Source organism: Ananas comosus, linkage group 19, assembly GCF_001540865.1.
Source record: "Ananas comosus cultivar F153 linkage group 19, ASM154086v1, whole genome shotgun sequence".
In the NCBI taxonomy this organism is placed as follows: Eukaryota; Viridiplantae; Streptophyta; class Magnoliopsida; order Poales; family Bromeliaceae; genus Ananas; species Ananas comosus.
Window position 1 is genome coordinate 6,297,464 of NC_033639.1, and position 18,655 is coordinate 6,316,118.

Below are 18,655 nucleotides of genomic sequence, written 5' to 3' on the forward strand. Positions count from 1 at the left end.
TTGCTACTACCCTCGGCGGAGGTCAGAGAACTTTGGACAAGAGCATCCAGAGAACTTTGGACAAGAGCATCCAGCCTACCAGACATACAGAAGAGATCACAAGCTTTGACCCTTCTTTCAGCTATCTGGTGGATAGTTTGGACCGAGAGAAACGACATTTTTTTCCGAGCGAAACAACCAAACCCTACCCGAGCTCTGGATCGTATCAATTTGCTGATGGGCGATTGGTTGACGTAGTAGTAGTAGTATTAGTTGTGGTAGTGACAGTCCTTTCTCCTGTGCTTCGTTCCCCCGCTTTCTTTCGTCTTTTCTGTGCTTTGTTTATTTGTCTTTTTTCGTTTTTTATTTTGTTACGTCGGTTTTCCGTTCCTTTCTAGAGGCCCTGGCTGCTTCCATTATGTAAGCCTAATTCATTTCCCTAATGAATGAAGCAGGTAGCTCGCTACCTATTTCTCAAAAAAAAAAGTTTGAATCAACCTCTAGATACATGACGTTAACTTGGATGTCAACTCCGGATTGACAACGTGGACCCGGGTTTGGTTTACATCACCTTCTACGTTGACAAAAAANNNCTTAACTATAATTTTTAATTTTTTAAATTTTAATTTTTATATTTAGTTAAATTAAAATGACCGAAGATAATTAAAATTATTAAATCTTGTGAACCTACTCATGAATTTAATTAATTTTATAAAATTTTTGATAAAATTATTTTAGTCAAAAAATTAAAAGTTTAGAAAGTCTTATACATTTTCACCATAACAAATTTCGAAAAAAAATGTGTAAAAACGCCCTCAACTATTAAAAACTTTGAAATAGACAACTTAAAATTATTTTTTAATTATGATTAATTTTAGTTAATTAAACAAAATATTTATTAAAATTTGTACAAATTAAAATTTTTAAATTTTTTGAAATACTACAAAATATTTATTAAAATTTATATAAATTAAAATTTTTAATTTTGCTAAACTATTATTTATCCGCCGTGAAGCACGGGCCTGGTCTAGACTAGTATAGAATTATTAGTAAAAGTTAGTCCGAATTAACCACCCATCCTCAAACTGAGGAGAAATTATTGCCTGCACCGGGTGTATATCTCCTCATGCGCCATCCTCCTAAAAACTATGATAGAGTAAACCATATGAACTACCCAGAAATTGTAATATGTTCCTTGATCTATTGTTTAACGTTAATTCATTCACCATTGTCCCTAGCTGCATTTTCTTCAGGGAAAAAAAAAGAAAAGAAGAAAAACCTCCAACATCTTTCAAGAGTAAACCATATGAACTACCAACAAATGAGGATTTAACATAGAAAATAAACCCAACTATAGCACAGGGAAAAAAAATTTCTGCTGAGTTCAGAGACTAATCAGTTCTAGTAAATGAGTAGGGACCAAATCGGAACTAGTGGAAAGCATAGGGACCACGTCCAAATTCCACCCAAAAAGATGTAGGGTAATCTATAATTTAACTATGAAACCTTAGATATACAGAACAAATATTTATTGCATCCACAAATATATCCGAAAGTTACTTTTACCATAATGGAGAGGTGTACACATCTACCACTGGGAACGGAAAACAATTTATTTGTAAATAAAAGGGAAGAAGCGAAAATATGAGGCAATATGCATTCGTCAACAGTTTCAAGGGAATCTAGAGCCTTGACGGCATTCCTCCAGCAACCACAATGGTTTCTGCGGTGATGTAAGAAGCATCATCCGACGCAAGAAAAGCAGCGGCTGCAGCCATGTCTTCTGTGGTCCCTAACCTCTTCATCAAAGTTTTTTCTTCGATGCTTTTCCGCTGTACATGTTAGTTATCTTTAGAACATGGATATCGGCATAAACTAAATCCAGAAAAGTTTTTTTAAAAAAACACTTCGATAATAAAAAAAGAGCTAGGTTACTTGAAAGTACATAGGCTTCCTTGCTTGTAAATTATTTTTGATAATGGAACATCCGATTCGACGATTGCTTCCATTAGACATGATTTACAGTGTTTGAACTATTTAAAAATCAAATTTCATAATTTTCTTGACTTTCTTTGCCTAGTAAAAAAGTAGCCTCAAAATAAACGACTGAAAATAAAAATCCCATAAAAACCGTGATAAAAGACTTAAATTTCAAATCGAAAGTTTTGATCTTCTTCTTGATGGTAAGTAGAATTTTTTAATTAAAATTTGATCTAATTTAGATTGTTTTATACCGTTGAACTTACAAACATACTACAGTTTTGATCTTGTTCACCACTCCGGTCAGTGGGGAGCTCTGATGAGCCCTTTCCCCTCTCTCTCTCTCTCTCTCTCTCTCTCTCTCTCAATCCCTCTTATGTTTCTCTCTTTTTTTCCCCTCTCAGTGATTATGGCTTCCCAACCGCTTGCTGCCGACCGACGGACCTCCGGCGACCCCTCTCCAGTGCTACCTTGCCGCCTTTAGCTCCCCCGAGCTTAGCTCTAGACATGAACCCAAAAGGTACCATTCTCGGCCAGATCTTGAAGATCGTCTCCTCCATCAAACTTTACCTTCCCCAGCCGCCGCCAACTCTCCCTAGCCACGCAGAGCAAGGTTGCTCCCCTGCTGCCCTAACTACTGCTTGGCGGGACTTGTCCCAGGCTGCGGGCATTGTTCCGGCCATCCTCGTCGCCAACGACCCCTCCTCTGGGGAGCACCACCCTCTTGTCTCTATTGTCTAGAACCTCACTACCTTTCTCTTGGTGCTGTTGGTTGGCTTCCAAATCGTGGAAGCATCAATAACAAGAGCCTAAACTCCACTTAACATAGTGAATAGCGTAATTAATGAAAATATTGGATCTTTTATGCAATTTTGCATCATGGGCCACCTTGGGTATCATCAAATATGCATTTTTGCCCCATTGACTAGTTGTCCAAAGTCCGAAACTTATTTTGGGGCCACATTGGGTTTTTTGGCATCGAAATTCATTGTAATAGCACACTTTTGGTTTAAAAATTACGGAAAAATGTTGTTATGGCTGTCTTAGAACATTGTCAAGCATTCTTGGCTGGTAGATTCTCAATGTGTTGAGTTTGTAGTGACAGCGGGAGGGTCGTGGTGGGTTCCGAAGCTGAAAACGACACTTTCGAAGCCCAAAATGGCATAATTTTGATCCCAAAGCCCTTTTCAATTTGCACTTGAGTTCGACTGTCCCAACACCTAAATTGGCGTGTTTCGGGACAGTGGGTGGGCTGAGTAGGCATGAGGCTATGTCGGTGAAACTTTGTGGACCAAAATGATGATTTCAGTGAGTTTATGTGTATACCGACAGAAAGTGGAATTCGGTTGTAGAAACTGACGTTCCGGCCACATCGAGGGGTTTGTTGATGGCTTAGCATCATGTTTAGTGTTGAATTGATGTTTGGGGACTGATTGTGAAACTATTAGATCTTGTTTAGGTCCAGGAGACATCTAGGCATGTTGTTCAGTCGTGGACTCAAGTATTCGGTACATAGGTGGGTGCTTCAATCTAAAGTTGGTAAAGTAGTATTCTACTCGGTTATTCCCATCATGTTTCTACCATATATCTTGTTGAGTATATTGAATTTACCTACTTCGTTACTATTCATGTTACTTGCTCTACCTTTTGGCTTTACTTATCGTTATATCATGTTGTGGGATAATACTAGATTGATAGAGTGGTTTATATAGATCATCATGACATCATACATGCTTAGTTACTATACATGTCAGTTTACTATTGTATTCCTCTTCACATGCTTTATGATTATCATGTATGGACCTTATTGTATTGAACATATGACATGTAGAGTAGGATTGGATGACACACAATTACTCCGTCGATTTTAACTTTATTAATCGGTTGCACTCGATTACGAATATGACATACGATTGACCTTGTGGTTGGCTTTACTCTATCTGAGTTTTGACCGTCGTGGTCGAGCTTTGCAGCTTTTCACTGCATTTCAGTTACTTAGCATATAGCAGGATTCGCCACCACATGATGCGCATTCACGTACACCAACTCGGTTTGCCCACCAACGGCAAGTGTTCTCTTTCGGAAAAGAGGTCGTTTTACTGTGAGTCAGGTTCGTGCAGGCATGGCTTTTGCCTTAGGTCTATAAATCACTACAGCGGCTATGGATTGGGTTATTTGTTGGACTGACCATCCGATTGACAATGGCATAATTTGCACCTCGATTTGATTACAAAAGCGACATATCTTACTTATTGGCATACATGCTCCTTACTCGTCTGCTCTTATGCTACTGTAGTTAGTTATCATATTGTTACCCTACTTTTCCTTTCTATTGACCAATGAGCGCAACTTGCCCTCAGCGGCACCTTGCTCCCATTAGGAAACATATTTATATATTACTCAACGCCCCTTCTACAAGTGAGGCGGGTGGTGAGGGTCTGAACGCAGTGTGTGAGGTTGTTATAGGTAGAACCTCAATAGCTTTCCTCATTTTTTGACCTATCTTGTGAATCTTGAGTTTCTATAACTTCATAAACCTTTTACTACCTCTTTTGAGATCGTGACGTAGATATGTTGTGAGATGTGAGTTGTAACCTCAAAGTTTTGGATTTGACCAGTTTTAGTTTTCTCGTGGTAGATGGATTTTGGAATTTGGTTTTTCAAAATGTTATAGTGGTTTAGACTTACTACCTCTCTCTTCACTTATTGTTGGATGGATTTTTAGATGCAGTAATATTTGTGATTGATTTCTCCGCCTTATTGTAGCTGTATTATGCGATGTTGTGGTTGTTTGTGGTTTGTTGTGTTGTTGAATGATGTAAACTGTGCTCTTACGCTGTGCATACACAGGGAAGGTTCTATCCGTTTGGACAGAGTAGACTCTGTCCATTTGGCGGATCTGTGTATGTCGGATGGGCTCTTAGGTTAAAAAAAAAATTATGCATTTTTTTTGCTAAACTCTATTTTCAACATGAAAGGCTTTACAAAAAGAGATTCCAAACGTGGCATTTTCTAATTAAACACAACCTACACGAAGGCCACTAAATACTACAGGAAATGTTGGTGGTTGGTACCCAAGGCCCAAGTTCGAATCCTAGTTGATTCACATTTCCAGCTAAGTTTATTTCTAAATAAAATAAACGAAGCAGGTAGCGTGCTACCTATCTCTCAAAAAAATACTACAGGAAATGTTTTAAGTGATTCTAGAGTAACGATGAAGATAGGCAGATAAAAGAAAGTGTGATGAATCTAAATAAGCATAACATAAGGAAACACTTACGATGGCTTCATTAGTTGTAAGGAAATCAGCAAAATGTGTAGGAACAAATCCAGGAGCTATGCAGTTGACACGTGTCTCCGGACTCATCTCAGCAGCAAGGGCCTAGAAACAACGATAAAAGACACAAATTACTAAATACAGCAGTTTCTGGTGAATAAAGAAAATAGGCTGTAAATAGAAAAAACAAAGAAGTAGGATATAAAAATTTCAGTTGACAACTGCTTCAGCAAACTGATAGGTGTTATGTATACATACCCTAATGCTACAATTGTCTCACTAAGATAGCCAGGCTCAACTGGCAAGTACTGCTAAATTATGATCTTAAATATGATCAGTTCTCTCTACAATACTGCTGAAAAGGTTGTTGAAGTGCATCCTTACGGATTTTTGCAGTACCTTAGTAAGCCCAAGAAGAGCAGTCTTTGTAACACCATACATAGCCAGTGATGCCTCTGGTTGATAACCAGCAATAGAGGATATAATGATCACGGATGATCCCTTGCGCAAGTGTGATGCAGCATCCTGAGGGAGGAGAAAAAAAAAAAGAAAGAAAAGAAGAAGGTGGTGAAACAGGAAATAAAAAGAAGATAACAGGTAAACCTTCCAACAATGGGCCGCAGAATTTAGAAGACAATTTTAGCACATAATGTACCTGAAGAAGTAAGATTGTAGCCTTCACATTTATCTCCCAAAGTTTATCAAGAACTGACTCTTTTGTGTTCAAGATGTTATCAATCGATGGATTAGCAGCAGCGTTGGACACAATTATATCTATGTGTCCATAGTTCTGCAATAAAAGAACATTGCAATTACTCTCGTTGTTAATGAGACAGCTTGATCAAAGAACAAAGGGCTTGCTAAAGAGAATAATGAAAAATAATTACTGGGGACAGGTTGAAACTGTTTGAACGGCATATATGTGCAACCCATCATATCTACAGTATTCAGCAAAGGAATGATCAAACAAATGTAAGAAGCATCACGAGAGAACACTTATTAGAGGTGCTGTCAGAGTAATTAGCAATTAGCATAATTAGCGTAATTATGTATTTAAGGCATATTTATTATATTTTTCTTATTTGGTTATGCAAGTTGAATTCTAGCTGACTAACACATTTATGTAAAGCCTTGTACACTATATATATTCAATATAATCCTAGAAGGGCTGTGGTGGCTTTTACCCAAATCTTTCATGGTGTCGGAGCTTAACCTTAATCTCTAGGAAAAGTGATCTGCGGCAAGCCATCAAACATTGAAACTATCCTTTCTCACCATTGATCTCTCTTCTTTCCCTCTCTCCGTTCCTCTCCACGCTGCTACAGTATCCACTACAGTATCTGCTAGTGCCATCATTGCTACATTATCGCATCATTGATACAGTCCACTACATTACTGTTATAGCGCTGCTACAGTATTGCTACAATGCCGCTGTAGTGCTATTAGACTTTCTCTCTCGTCTATTGTTGTCTGTCTTGTTGGTCTTGATTGCTTCTTTGTCTTCATCTATGGCGGCGAATATTAGCACTTTCTCTTCATCCCCAATTGTTAATATTAAAACATTACTTACGATGGAACTTACGAATACAACTTATCTTGTGCGGAAGCAAGTCTTTGTCAATATGTTGGAAAGTTTCAGCATGGCTTCACATGTCAACGGAACAAGTGTGATACCACCATAGATGATAGAAGAAGATAAGAAACAAGTCCCAAATATATAGTATGCTACCCGGAAAAAGCAAGATACAACTGTCATGTCGTTGATCAATGTCACGCCCCAAACCCGGGGCGTAACAGACGCCGCATACCTGCTAAACTAGCAAATATGCAAGGCTACAGAATCAGACGGAAACTAGCAAAAAGATGATTACTAATTTTTCCACTAAATCCAAAGAATCATAAGATGAGACTAAGAAATTGAATTTTAACTAAAATCAAACGGAATTCTAACATCTATAAAACTAAGCTTACTACGAATCACAAAAGAGATTTGGTCCACAAAATATCATAAGTAATAAAAGTGGGTACGAAGAAATAACGAAATAAAAGCAGATAACAAACGATCATTTACGAAGTCCAAAGATTCACATCCGAAAATACTATATGAAAAAACAGAAGGAACTAAAAATCCAAACTAGCTACGTCTAACGTTCACTCGGTCGCAGCCCTGCCCGGTAAATCAGTCTCGGTACCTGGGTAAGCAACCATACACCACATTAGTCGGATTAAGCATATAAATAAATAAATACAAAAATTAATTTAAGCGACTGATTTTTAATTTACCAAATTTCAGAAAACAAGAATTATCAAACTTAAAATTCAGATCGGATTGAAACTATAACTTTACAAAGCATTTCTCTTTCAATATATAAACGAAATAAATATTAAGTCTCCGGCACCTAACTATATCATATGATCCGTTGGCGAGATCCAAAGACACCCGAAGGCGTAAACAAAACAGAGGCACCCGAAGGCGCAAACAGAACAGAGGCACCGGAGATGCATGTACAAAACATAGGCACCCGAAGGTGCCAACAAAACAGAGGCGCGGATAGGCGCAGGCACCCGAAGGCGCAATACAAAGACGAAGCTCGCTTCTATAACAAAATACATGTCGACATGGCCAACATTAGCATAGCAGAATACCAAGAGACATTATAATTCAAAATTATCGAGTCACAAATTTACAGAACAAATTATCAAATTTCAGAATTCTTTTATTAAAAGAATCTTTCAATCACAGTTGAAACTCAGTTTACAGAAATATGTAATATACGCTTAACCCTTAATTTTTAAAATCTACAAAATAAAGATTTTCACACAATCAAAGTATTTTCTAAATTATTTTACGAAAAACTAACGGGTGTCCGGTCGCTTACCTCAAAAGTGGCTTCTAAGGTAAGAAGCTATCCAGTCGAAAATCGCACGAAAATCAATTGTCGGAACCTTCTTAAAGATAGAAACGACGACGATGAAATGTCGTCAATGGCGAATCAAAAATGCCGATGGATGAGGATTGCGGCGGTGGCTGCGGACGACGGTGACGACGACGGTGATCAACAGCGACAGCGTGCGTACGGGAGAGGGAAGAGAGAGAAAGAAAGGTGGGTAGGTGGCTGCTACGAATAGGAAACAACATGAATTAGGGATTTGGGTTAATTAGGTACAATATGCCGCCGAGTCCCTCAAAAACTAATATTTATGAAAAGGTCCGAATTTTAAAAGAATAGGAGCCAAATAAAGAATACATAAGTGTGGGGTGTTACAATCAATGTCACGTTCGTGCTTAGCATCCTTCAGATGGTGATCTTCGATGCACCTAAGACCGCTAGAGATGCTTGGATCTTCATCGAACTATATTTTCCTGATAAACTTGCATCCACTGCCTTTGCTTTGAAAGCAGAACTCCGAAACATTTAAGAACGGGATGCTGAGTGTTTCTCAGTATATGCAGAAAGTGAAATCCATTGGAAAAGCACAGTTGGCAATCAGCAAAATAGAATCAGATCACAACTTAGTAATGACAGTGCTACTTGGGTTGCCTGAGGAGTACAGGGGCTTTGTGAGTGCTCTTAACACACACAGAAAAACCGACAATCAATCAGCTTCGTCCTTAATGATGCAGGAGGAAATTGAGATGCAGCATAGATCTGGACATAGCACTTCTTCTCAGTATAGCTCATTTTATGCAAATCGTGAAAGAGAAAATCAAGGAGACTGGGGAGGTAGATTTAGAGGTGGTCGTGGATAGCGAGGAGGAAGAAATCAGCAGCCTGGTCATGGACCATTTAGAGCATACAATCCTCAGCCACAACCATTTATACATTTATCTAACCAGCCTCAATCAGCCCAACCAATGATACATCGCACTAGAACGCAAAGTCAAATATGTGAAACATTTAACTACATAGCCATTTAGTGTAGACAGAGATTCAATCATGCCTATATGGCTGATGAGATACCACAGACCTTCGCTGCCATGACCTTCATGGCTCTGCAGAAGAGGTTTGGTAGCCAGATATTGAAGCATCGAATCGCATGACACCAGATCCAAATATACTTTCTAGTTCTATGCCTTACTTTGGAACTAATAAAATATTTGCCAGTAATGATAGTCTTTTGTCTGTAACTCAAACAGGTGAAACTAAGTTAAACGCTCCTTCCAAATCCTTTAATCTTAAAGACGTTCTCATTGTTCCTTCTATTAAAAGAAACTTACTATTCGTTCACAAATTTTGTGATGATAATAATTCATCCTTTGAATTTGACTCTATTGGTTTTTGTGTGAAGGACAAGGAAACCGGGAAGGAGCTCCTCCAATGCTGTGCACTGGGAAGACACTTTGCCCTCTCGACCTTCCAATGTTGCTAGTGTCAGGAATAAAAAGACTACTTTTTTCGCTTCTAAATTTAATAAGAGTAATCTCTGGCGTAATAGGTTAGATCATCATCATCCCAGTCATGAAGTTTTGTCTAAGTTCATTAGAGATAATAACGTTTTAGGTGATTCTGACATTAGATTATATCATTGCAAATTTGCAATGCATGTAACACTAGTAAACATGTGAGATTTTCTTATAATAAATATGATTCTCGATTGACTTTTCCTTTTGATTTAGTTCATTCTGATGTTTGGCAATCTCCGGTTGATTCTATTTTTGGGTTTAAATATTATGTTATTTTTGCCGATGATTATTCTCGTTATTCTTGGATATATCTTTTAAAATTCAAGCACAAGGTTTTTGAAAAAATTGTTGTTTTAAAACTTTAGTTGAAACCATTTTTCACCAATGAATTATATTCTTCCAATCAGATGGTGAAAGGAATTTTTAAATAAACAATTTTCTACTCTATTTCGTGAAAATGGAATAGTTCATGAAATTTTTTTTTTCCCACATGCACCACAAAAAAATGTAGTAGAAAGAAAATACAGACACCTTATTACTAATATTGTTCGAAGCACTCTTTTTCCCTCATGTATGCCTACTCGTTTTTGGGGAGACGCACTTATGAATGCTATTTTTCTTATTAACCATATACCCTCTCTCACCGAACTCGAGGGAAAATCACCGTATCAACTTTTGCATGGTCATTCTCCTCCCGACCTGCAACTAATGAGGGTTTTGGGGTGTTTGTGTTATCCCAATCTATAGAAGTCGCGAGTCACAAACTTTCTTCTCGGTCATTGCCCTATGTTTATTTAGGCCCTTACCCTTTTAATAAATGCAAGGGCCTTTGATGCTTTTATCCAAAAGTTTACATATCTCGCCATGTAACTTTTGTTGAGAATGTTTTCTTTATTTCTGTCATTCAAATTTTTTCACTTCTAATAATTCTACTTCTAAACTTTCAAATGTTTTAGAATTTTCTGTCAAATCCTCCCTTGTTAGGAAGTAATCCATCTACTTTAGATGCTATTTTTGATTTTGATTTTCTTCATCTTGAAAGGTCACAAACCAATTCTACTCTTTTTTATCTGGTTTCACCACATTCTAATTGTATGCAGAGTACTACTACCATAGAAAATTTTGATGTTCCGATGGCTAGAACTGAAACAAACACCTTGACTGGTCGCCATAAAGAGCATCAAGTCTATATACCAGAAGACCGAAAAAACAAAACTCTACAACACCTCCAGTTGACACCGCTGTGAACTTCTCCCGATACCACCTCACCTGAGATCATTGTGTCCTCGGCTGACGCCACCACAACCGAAACCACATTGCCCTCCACTTTACCCACTTTACCCACTGAGCCCATACCATCTGCTCCCATACCTGTCGATACTCTTACACCCACTTTTTCTACTGCTGCTCGCACTCATCCTATGCTCATGTGTTCTATGGCTAAGCAACGTAAAAAATCATCCTCCTTCTTAGCATCCTCTTTTTCTACTCTTCCTGTTGAGCCTAGCTCTGAAGCGCTTCAAGATACATGTTAGCGTCAGGCTATGCACGAAGAATTCCAGGCAGTTCTTTCCAATTCTACCTGGGATCTTGGATCACCACCTCCAAATATTAATCTCATTGGTTGTAAGTGGGTTTACAATATACATAAAAAGGCAGATGGTACCTTGAACTTGAAGCGCGTTAAAGTTTAATTGGGTGTAAGTGGGTTTACAAGATAAATAAAAAGGCAAATGGTACCTTGAAGCGCCTTAAAGCTCGTCTTGCCGCCCAAGGGTATAAGCAACAATTGGCCATTGATTTTGACAAGACTTCTCTCCCGTTGTTAAACCCACTACAATTCGAACTGTTATTTATGTTGCTCTATCATCTGGTTAGTCACTTCTCCAATTGAATGCGAAAAATGCTTTTCTTCATAGTGCACTTAATGAAGAAGTTTACATGAAACAACCGTTTGGATTTGTACATCTATCCTTTCCCAATCATGTTTATTTATTGCGAAAGGGCATTTATGGACTCAAGCAGGCGCCTCATGCATGGTTCCAGCAATTTACGTCCTTCCTCTCTAAGTTGGGGTTTACTGGCAGTTTAGCTATTCCTTCTATGTTTATTTCTTCTTCTTCTGCCAATATTCTTGTTTTGCTTCTCTATGTCGATGATATTATTGTGACAAGTAGCTCCACATCATTGTAGCACGCCCTGATCTCGACATTACATAATGAATTTGCTATGAACGACTTGGATCCACTTCACTACTTAGGATAGGACATTATCGATTCCGCTGATGGTGTTTCACTGACTCAGTAGAAATATGCTCGTCAATTACTTGACTGCCATGGCATGTTGTCCAGCAAATTTGCCTCCATTACCCTTTTTCCGATGACTAGCTTGTCGGCCCATCATGGTCGACCTCTTGATGATTCCTACACTTACCGTCAGATTGGAGCTCTCCAGTATCTTACTCTTACTGGCCAAATATTTCGTATACTGTCAATCTAGTCTCTCAGTTCCTTCAGGCGCCACAAGAACCTTATATGCAAGCTGTTAAGCAGATACTACGCTATATCCGTGGTACCATTTCTCATGGGCTTTATTTTTGTTGATCGTCTACTCAGTCTCTTATTGCTTATTCAGAAGCTGACTAGGCGGGTCGTCCTGATACCCACTGTTCGTCTTCAGGTTACTATATTTTTCTTGGTTCGAACCTCATTTTTTGGTCCACCAAGAAGCAGCCTACTATTTCACGTTCTAGCTCTAAGGCTAAATATCATTATGTTGCCTTCACTCTTGGTGAGACTATTTGGATTCGTCGAATACTTCGCGATTACTGTGTTTCACAACTACATCTTGTCACTATCAACTGTGATAACCTCAATGCTACCTATTTGGCTGCTAATCCAGTACTACATGCCCACACTAAACATATTGAGCTTGATCATCATTCTCTATAGTCTAGGTTGTTGATCTCTCTATTCTTCATGTCTCCTCTGATAAACAGCTTGTGTATATATTTACTAATCCGCTTTTGACTACTCGGTTTTCTATGCTTCGCACCAATCTTCACATTCGATCTCAGGATGCTCAGATTGCAGGGAGATTTTAGTGTAATTAGCAATTTGTCTAATTACATATTTAAGGCATATTTATTATATTTTCCTCATTTGGTTATCCCAGTTGTATTATAGTTGGCTTATACATTTATATAAAGCCTTGTACACTATATATTTTCAATATATCCCTTGAAGGGTTGTGGAGGCTTTTACCCAAATCTTTCAGGTGCCAAAAGAATAGAAACTTGAGATAATAAATATTAGCTTCAGTCTTAAGAAGGTATTGGAATTTTGCTGTTAAGTTCTTTCACAGTATAACTAACATGTCATGCAAAAGGGCAAAGTTGGATGGTTTGTATTATCTAGTGTCTTAATATTACATAATTAACATCAGATGCATACTGTTAACAAATGGCATCCATATTTGTACATAATAACATCAGCTACATTGCTATTTCATAGGCATGAGATAGATGCTTATAATTTATGCAACTGTTGAAATGAGATGGCACTTCATTCAACAATTCAAATGGATCAAACAAGCAGCAAGTCCTGATGGCATTCGGTCATGTTAACAACCAAAAAAGAAAGAAAAAAAACTTAATAGATTTTTAGGTTGCTCCTGGGACTATTACATTTCAAGTTTGGCTATGAGAGCTTTTGAAAGGCCTTCCAGGAGCATGCATTAAACATCAGGAACTGAATAAAAAACTCGAATGTCACGTTTTGATCAAATAGTGAACATTCATTTTAGTTAGATTTTAAAGACAAAATACTTTGGTTTCAGTGTTGCATTTTTACAGAAGAGAAAATAATTAATTCTAATGCTGAAATTTCTCTTTTATTTTTCCTGCATATTTATTGTGCTTGTAATTTTCAGTGTTTCCAATTCATTCCCTTCAACATGACTGGACAACTTATAGGCAAATGAGGGTGCAATGCTTAAGGCTCATTTGGTATACTAGTAGCTTTTTTTAAACAAAAAAAAAAAAAAAACATTAATTCTACATGAGAGTGTATGGATGAATGGCAAACTGCTATCGATCTGTACATATATGGGTTTTATTCGGCAACAAAATAACAAACTTACTAATAACATTTCTTTTTCACTTCCTCGCTTTTCTGTAGAATACATCGTTTGGCATCTAGCTAGGTTGCATTGCAAGCTATCCAACAATGGCAATAATGGAGAAGTTGAACTGTTGGCACATCCCATCACACGAAATTTGTGTTTAATAAAACAGCAAAGAGGCAAAGATACGAAAAAAGCCCTTAAAGTTTTCTGGTCGGCTGTTGTATTTCAGTTTCCCTGAATCATTACATTATGTAGTTGCTGGACAATAGCCATGGATTTACTGAATTGTTCAGCAATATGGACAAAAAAGTAGTTCAAAAATTTGACGATAGCAATAAATTCTCCATTAGAATTTGCTTCAGAAGAAACAAGGCGTGTCTCAAGGGATAATTGTTGTCTACCACAGTTCCATCATTTTGCCGAACTACCTTTATTCTTTTCAATGAAGCTATAATTCTAGCCATTGACTGTTCCAACACATATTAGTGGCATAAAACGGATAAATAAGGATCTTCTTGTAGCCCAAAGAACCTGAACTTTACAGCAAGCTTGGGTAAATGACAAGACCTTAGTTCTTTCAATTTTGTCTTCTCATTCCTTAAATCTACAAGCCATATTAAAACTGTCATTTCACCATGAATTTTTCTTTCCTTGACCTCAAGGATTAGTTAAAATACATTCAACCAAGTCCATGGTAAGTCTCAAACCCATCCAATTGGCCATAGTGCTTTTTCTTAGACTTCATAAAATAACAATTTAACTATCGACCAACTAAAATTGTTAATCAACCCTTTCAAACGCTGCAGTGATGGGAGCCTAGTCCAATAGGCATTGATCAAGTTTAAAAAGTAAAAAGTTTAATAAGAATTCATGAACTCAACTTTCCAAATTACAGAAACCTGACATAAAATCATGCAGAACAAAGTATGGTGGATTTCTTTTCTAGCGCCATCATGCAGAACTAACAGAATGATTTCTTCCCCTAGTCCAAATTTCAAAATAGCAAAGCCGAACAATTCCCAAATAAAAAAAGGGTTAATTGCACTAGAACCAAATGAACTATTGCTCATTCGCAAACAACTATGTAAACTTTCAAAATTTCATATTTACCTTCCAAATTTTCAAAATTTTGCAATAAACCAAATAGATTTACATTTTACCAATTTAAACTTATATTAGCCAAATGGCCGAAAAACAATAATGAATGCACACCGGTGATGTACATGAGCATTCTCGATGCCAAAAACTCTAGCTGGTGAAATTGACAGTAACAGTAAAATTAAACTTTGATGCAAAAAACAGATCCTTGTATTTGGAGACGTGTGATCTTTACTTTACGACTATTCGATCAGTAGGCTAATGTTAGCCACTTGATACTGATGGAATAATTAATTCAAGTGGTTAATTGTAAAAATTTAGAAGTTAAGGTGGCAAATATAAAGTTTTTAAGTGGGTTTGGCTAAATACCCCTCAAAAAGTACTTGCCTTTGATATTGCCCCTCAAATGTGCAAGTGATGAAATCTACCTCTCTAAAGTTTCAACTTCTTTCAGATATATCCGTAGAGCCCAAATCAATTAGTCTACAGTTAAAAATAGTTGTTAACTCCAGAAAAAGACTCATTTAAACTTTCAAATCTGTCCCTTAAAAAGTTTTAAGTGATGAAATTTAAACATCTAAAAGTTCCAATTTATTTCGAATCTACCCTCAATTTTAACCAGAGTAACACTTAACCCAGGATTAACCTGAGCTCTACTGACTGCATGACATATATAATAAATTACAAAGAAAGTTTAGGGACTTTTTTCGAAAATAACCCTGTGAAATTTCGTATTTGCCAAACTAACCCTGTGAAATTTTTATTTGTGAAACTAACCCTCCTCTCGCCACGTGGGCGCCACGTCAGGGATTCCTCAAAAAGACGGTGAATCGTTCACCGTCTTTGATATTTGTTATGAAGGCGGTGAATGGTTTACCGTCTTCATAAGGCGGTGAACCATTCACCGTTTTTAGTACAAATCTCTTCTCTGCGCAAATCTTTCCAAGTCCATAATATAGTGTCCTTGATAAGACGGTGAATCGTTCCCCGTCTTCTCGAGGGCACAGAAACGGTGGACTTGAGAGGGTGGAAAGGGAAAAGGGCGGAAAGAAAAACTTTGCACTAAAGGCGGTGAATGGTTCACCGCCTTCTAAAGGCGGTGACCCATTCACCGCTTTTACAACAAAAATTACAAAAACGGTGAACGATTTACCGTCTTTTTGAGGAATCCCTGACGTGGCGCCCACGTGGCGAAAGGAGGGTTAGTTTCACAATTAAAAATTTCACAGGGTTAGTTTGGCAAATACGAAATTTTACAGGGTTATTTTCGAAAAAAGTCCAAGTTTAGAGAGAAAGTGATACGGTTCCACCGTATCAACAGGGATAAACAATCACTTTAAGAGGATCGAAGCACCTAGAGAGATAGTTAAAGAGATAGAGAGGGATAGAACAAAACCCTAATTCTAGTTCATTGAAAATAAAACATTCAAAATAATGATGCCTTTCCATAACTAGAACATACATGTAGATTCCGACGCTTGAACTTTTTAAAGGGATGTGCGGGTAATTACCCTAATTTTTAAAGTTTTGATAGTTATATGCAAACGGGCAAACAAACAAGTATGAAAGTTTGGGGCCTGGCAGCAGGGATGAAATTAGGATTACCCGAACGGTGGTGTCGATGAGATCTTTCCGGTGCTGGGGGTTGGAGACGTGGCAGACGACGCCCGTGGCTTCGACCCCTTTGGAGCGGAGGTCGCCGACGGCGTCGTCGACGTTCTTCTGCTTGCGGGAGGAGACGACGACGGCGGCGCCCTCGAGGCCGAGGCGGAGGGCGATCGCGAAGCCGATCCCCTGCGTCGACGCCGTCACGATCGCCACCTTCCCCTGCAGCCTCTTCTTGTTCGTCGCGTCCATTGTTGGGTTAGGTTGGTTCGTGCGGTCTTTTTTTTTTTTTTTTTTTTTTTTTTCTCGCGCTCTACAGAGAGAGCGAGGGAGACGGCGGGAGTTAAAAACTAAAAACTACAACGAGCAAAATGAGTTAGGAAAGGCGATGTTTACGAGGAAGACGACCGTGCCGGATGCTGAGACTTTTGTTTGTTTGGGAACTAAGTAAGAACAGCTTATTTCAAAAATAAATTAAATTTTTTAAATTTAAATAGATTAATTTTATATTTGGTTAACTTAAAAGTATTTTTGAAAATAAAAAAATAATATTAGACAGATAAGATGAAATAAAAAAAATATAGACAATAATAAATAGAAAATAATGATATTGCCGTTATATTGTATTTGAATTTAAATTTTAATTTTTTAATATTTAAATTTTAAATTTAAAAATATAAAATATAAAATTTTTAATTTTAAAAATTTAAAATATCAAATTTTAAATTTAAAAAACTTAAAATATCAATTTAAAATTTAAAATTTAAAATTTTAATTTTAAGATTATAAATTATGAATTTTTAAAATTTAAACTTTAAATTTAAATTTTTTAAAAATTAAATGGGGGAAATAACTATTTCCACCTTATTGCCACACAAGGAGTGGGATAGCAATCTCACTCCTTTTTTTTTTTTGTTCGGAGATACCATTATCCCCAACCAAACAAGGTGGGAATGTATTGACTATGGAAATATTATGATCTTTACGCTCTACAAGGGAGAGATGCTTTCTCTATTTTATCATTTAAAAATTTAAATGGTCAAAAAATTTAAAATTATTTGTAAAATTTTTAATATCTATCTATTATCTATCAATATATTCATCTATCTATATCTATATAAATAAATGAATTGGAAGTTAGGATTGAGATGATGGTGAGGGAAAGCCGAAGGGGTTGGAATTAGGGGTGGGTCTAGGTGTGGGGCTTACCTGGGGATATAATTTTTTACTCTTTTTATTGATTTGGACTAAAAAATTTTCATTATAAAAATTTAAACTATCTATATAAACTAATGAATTGAGAGTTAGGATTTAGGTGGCGGTGAGAGAAAGCGAGAGCCGAAGGGGTTGGGATTAAGGGGTGCGTGTGGGGCACACTTGGGGGTAGAGGTAGACCTTTTTTTTTATTTTAATTCCTTACTCTCTTTATTGATTTGGACTAAAAAAATTTTCATTATAAAAATTAGAAGTTAGAATCGAGGTGGCGGTGAGGGTTGGGAGTTAGGATCCAGGTAGGGGTGAGGGAAAGCGGGAGCCGAAGGGGTTGGGATTGGGGGTGGTGTGTGGGGCCCACCTGTGGGTAGAGGTAGACCTAATTTTTTTCTTTTTATTTTAAGTCTTTACTCTCTTTATTGATTTGGACTAAAGAATTTCTCATTATAAAAATTTAAACTAATAATCTATATCTATATAAACTAATGAATTGGGAGTTAGGATCCAGGTGGCAGTGAGGAAAAGTGGGAGCTAGAGGGGTTGGGAGTGAGGGTGGGTGTAGGGCCCACCTGGGGGTAGAGGTGGACCTAATTTTTTTTATTTTTTATTTTTATTATTTACTCTTTTTATTGATTTGCACTAAAAAATTTCTCATATAAAAGTTTAAACTAATAAATTAGAAGTTAGGATCCAGATGGCGGTGAGGGAATGCGGGAGCCGGAGGGGTTGGGATTGGGGGTAGGTGTGAGGCCACCTGAGAATAGAGGTGGACCCTTTTTTTAAATATTCTTCACTCTCTTTATTGATTTGGACTAAAAAAAATTTCATTATAAAAATTTAAACTAATAAATTGGGAGTTAGGATCAAGGTGGCGGTGTGGGATCCATCTCTATCTATCTATAAACTAATGAATTGGGAGTTAGCATCTAGGTGGCGGTGAGGGGAAGCGGAAGTCGTAGGGGTTGGGGTTGAGG

General features: G+C 37.4%; 1 protein-coding gene across 1 annotated transcript; it reads right to left on the reverse strand.

Annotated features, from left to right (window-relative positions):
- On the reverse strand, window positions 1,440-16,856 carry LOC109725195 (tropinone reductase-like 3). Its single transcript, XM_020254295.1, has 5 exons — window positions 16,470-16,856; window positions 5,892-6,026; window positions 5,636-5,761; window positions 5,240-5,341; window positions 1,440-1,811 (listed from the first exon to the last, which is right to left on the reverse strand). Exons 1-5 carry the CDS (start codon window positions 16,719-16,721, stop codon window positions 1,662-1,664), a joined length of 765 nt encoding a protein of 254 aa, XP_020109884.1. The 5' UTR covers window positions 16,722-16,856; the 3' UTR covers window positions 1,440-1,661.

Coding starts and splice junctions, on each gene's coding strand:
- LOC109725195 (XM_020254295.1), bottom strand. CDS start 16,721: ATGGACGCGACGAACAAGAAGAGGCTGCAGGGGAAGGTGGCGATCGTG. Junction 5,342..5,635: donor CTCTTCTTGGGCTTACTAAG/GTACTGCAAAAA, acceptor CGTTGTTTCTAG/GCCCTTGCTGCTGAGATGAG. Junction 1,812..5,239: donor TTACAACTAATGAAGCCATC/GTAAGTGTTTCC, acceptor TAACATGTACAG/CGGAAAAGCATCGAAGAAAA.